Source organism: Aptenodytes forsteri, unplaced genomic scaffold (genome assembly GCF_000699145.1).
Source record: "Aptenodytes forsteri isolate BGI_AS27 unplaced genomic scaffold, ASM69914v1 Scaffold147, whole genome shotgun sequence".
NCBI lineage: Eukaryota > Metazoa > Chordata > Aves > Sphenisciformes > Spheniscidae > Aptenodytes > Aptenodytes forsteri.
In genome coordinates, this window is record NW_008795320.1 from 1,298,963 (window position 1) to 1,301,410 (window position 2,448).

Here is a 2,448-nt window from a genome sequence, read left to right on the forward strand (position 1 = left end):
GGGGGGGCTGGGGGACCGCCTCTGTCACTCACCCACCGCCGCAGCCGACCGCGGCCGGGGGGCTTTGCCGCAGGGCTGGCCCCGCTCCTCACCGTCGGAGAGGTTGGCATCGCTCAGGGAGCTCATGGAGGAGCTGAGGGAGTAGCACGGCGGCGTCTCGTCGGCGATGAGGTTGTTCTGTGGTTTCACCTTCGCTGGCCGGGGACCGGGCTCGGGCTCCCTGCGGGGGATGGAGCTGCCCCAGCGCTCCCTCCTGGGTGCCCGGCCGGGCTGGGCTCTGCTGCCAGACACCTCCCTGCCTGCCTCGGGCAGCTCGTCCGAGTCCTGCTCGTAGAAGCAGTAGACGGCTTCCTCCGTCGGCGTGGTGTGGCACAGTGACTGGAAGGCCACCCCGTCCTCCCGGGGAGCATCCTTCCTCCCGGGGGGACCACTGGTCCTCCCCACCTCCAGCTCCAGGCCGGGTCCACTCTTCGGGGGGGGCTGGCCCCGCTTCCCCTCCCCGCCTTGGCCACGGCTCGACCCCGCTTTCCCTTTGCAGGCTGAGCTCAGCCGGGCAGGCGCCGAGCTGCTGGAGGCGGCTCTCCTAGCCGGGACGGTGCCGGTGCTGGCTGCCCCGTTGTCCCCCCCTGCCGGGCGCCCCGTCCCCGGGCCGCGGGGACGCTCAGCCTCCTCGGCGGCCGGGTAGCGCAGGGTCTCGTCGCTCAGCGAAGCAGCACTGGAGAAGTTGACGGGGGTCCCGTCAGCCGAGTCGGTGAAGGAGTCATCATCCTTGAAGAGGTCGCGGGCGGTGGCACGCAGGTGCTTGGGGACACCGGGGTGTGCGTGGGCTGGCACCAGCATGTAGACAGGGACGTGCACCGGCTTCTTCGTCTGGGGGTGCAGGACCTGGCCAGAGAGCAGGGAGGTCTTCACCTTGCGGAAGCGGGAGGGCATGGCGGAGCTGATGCACTCCTTCAGGATCTCAATGTCGTCATCGGAGGGGGGCTCGGGGCGGGCGCCCCGCCCCCGGCCCTCCAGGTACCCCGCTCCTCCCGCTTCTCGTGAGCCACAAAATTCAGGCTGTTCTTCTCTGGGAATGTGGGCATCAGCTTGAGCTCCACGTCCTTCTGGACATAGTGCTCGTGGAGGGGCAGGGCGCTCAGGCTGGAGGCGCAGGAGAAGTTCTCGTTGGGTTTCTCCACCGTGAAGTAGACCATGGAGTCCAGGTCCTGGGGCAGCTGGAAGCGTTCCTTGAAGTCGGTGATCTCCATGAACTTCTTGACGTTGTTCTCCCACTGGATGTTGAACTGGCTGGTCTCCTTCTCCGGTTGGCAGCCCAGCTCGAAGAGGGGTGTCTTGCTGCGGCTGGGTGGCATGGTCTGCCCAGGGCTGTCGGGCAGCTCGCTGGGACTGATGGTGCCACTGATCATCTCACTGCAAGGGTCGCTCTGGATGGAGCTGGCAATGGAGGGGCTCTCGAAGCTGCCCAGGGAGCTGACGGAGCTGCAGCGGCTCATCACCAGCGGCGTCTCCTGGATGTAGTTCTCCGAGGAGCTCGAGGGCGTGAGGTCCTCCTGGCGTGATGGTGATGACTCCCGCAGGAAGATCTTGTCGCGCTTCGGGAAGGGGATGGTGATGGGCTGGGAAATCCTAACCGGCGTGGCCGGACCCAGATCCGCTGCCTTCTCCTTCTCCTGCCCCCCATCCTCACCTTCCCCGTCCCCTTCCTCCATCTCCAGGATCTCCAGGGAGGAGTCGCTGTCCAGGTCGTTCTCGCTGTGGCTCTGCCCGTCCAGCACATTGTCAGCCGAGGAGAGGGAGGAGAGGGAGCTGCACCGGGAGAAACAGATCGGGGTGTCCTCCACCGAGTATTTCTGCACCGACTCCTGCTCCGTCGTGGCCGGCGGGTGGGCAGGCAGCTTCTCCGGGATCTTGCTCAAGGTCTCGGCCGTCTGCAGCAGCGCAGGGGGGAGCCAGGCTTGCTTTCTGCCCAGGAGGGAGGGGTGGTGGCTGGCACCGGCGGCCGCGCCGCTCTTGGCCAGGCTCTCGAGCAGGGGGACGTGCTGGTAGGACGGGGAGAGTTTGATGGTGCGGACCTGGGGGTCGGGGGAGAGCTTGCTGCCCGCCTCCTTCTTCCACTCGGGCTCCTTGTCCAGTGCCTTGGGGCTGGGGAAAGTCACCGTCTTCTTGGCCCGTTCGGGCAGGTCTCGCTGCTCCGGCTTGTCTGGCTCGGCCGGGTCTCTGCCCTTGAGCACAGGGGGTTCGACCCGCTCTGGCTTGCTGCCCAGGATGCTCTTGAGGTCGAGCCGGCTCGGCCGCTCGAGGAAGGCGGCCCTGGTGCAGGGCTTCATGTGTTCCTTGGTGCAGTAGCCGTCGCTGGTGCTGCCGCTGTTGAGGCTGTCGTTGGACAGGCTGGTGTAGGCGGTCTTCAGCCGCAGCAGCGTATGCGCCCGGCTCAGGCTCTCCCGC

At 67.2% G+C, this 2,448-nt stretch overlaps 1 protein-coding gene across 1 annotated transcript in view; it reads right to left on the reverse strand.

Moving 5' to 3' along the window:
- The window catches only part of APC2 (APC2, WNT signaling pathway regulator), a 25,216-nt gene that overhangs the window by 6,873 nt on the left and 15,895 nt on the right, over positions 1–2,448 (reverse strand). The window contains 2 exon segments of the mRNA XM_019472208.1: positions 17–1,022; positions 1,025–2,433. Coding sequence (XP_019327753.1) covers positions 17–1,022; positions 1,025–2,433 — 2,415 coding nt within the window.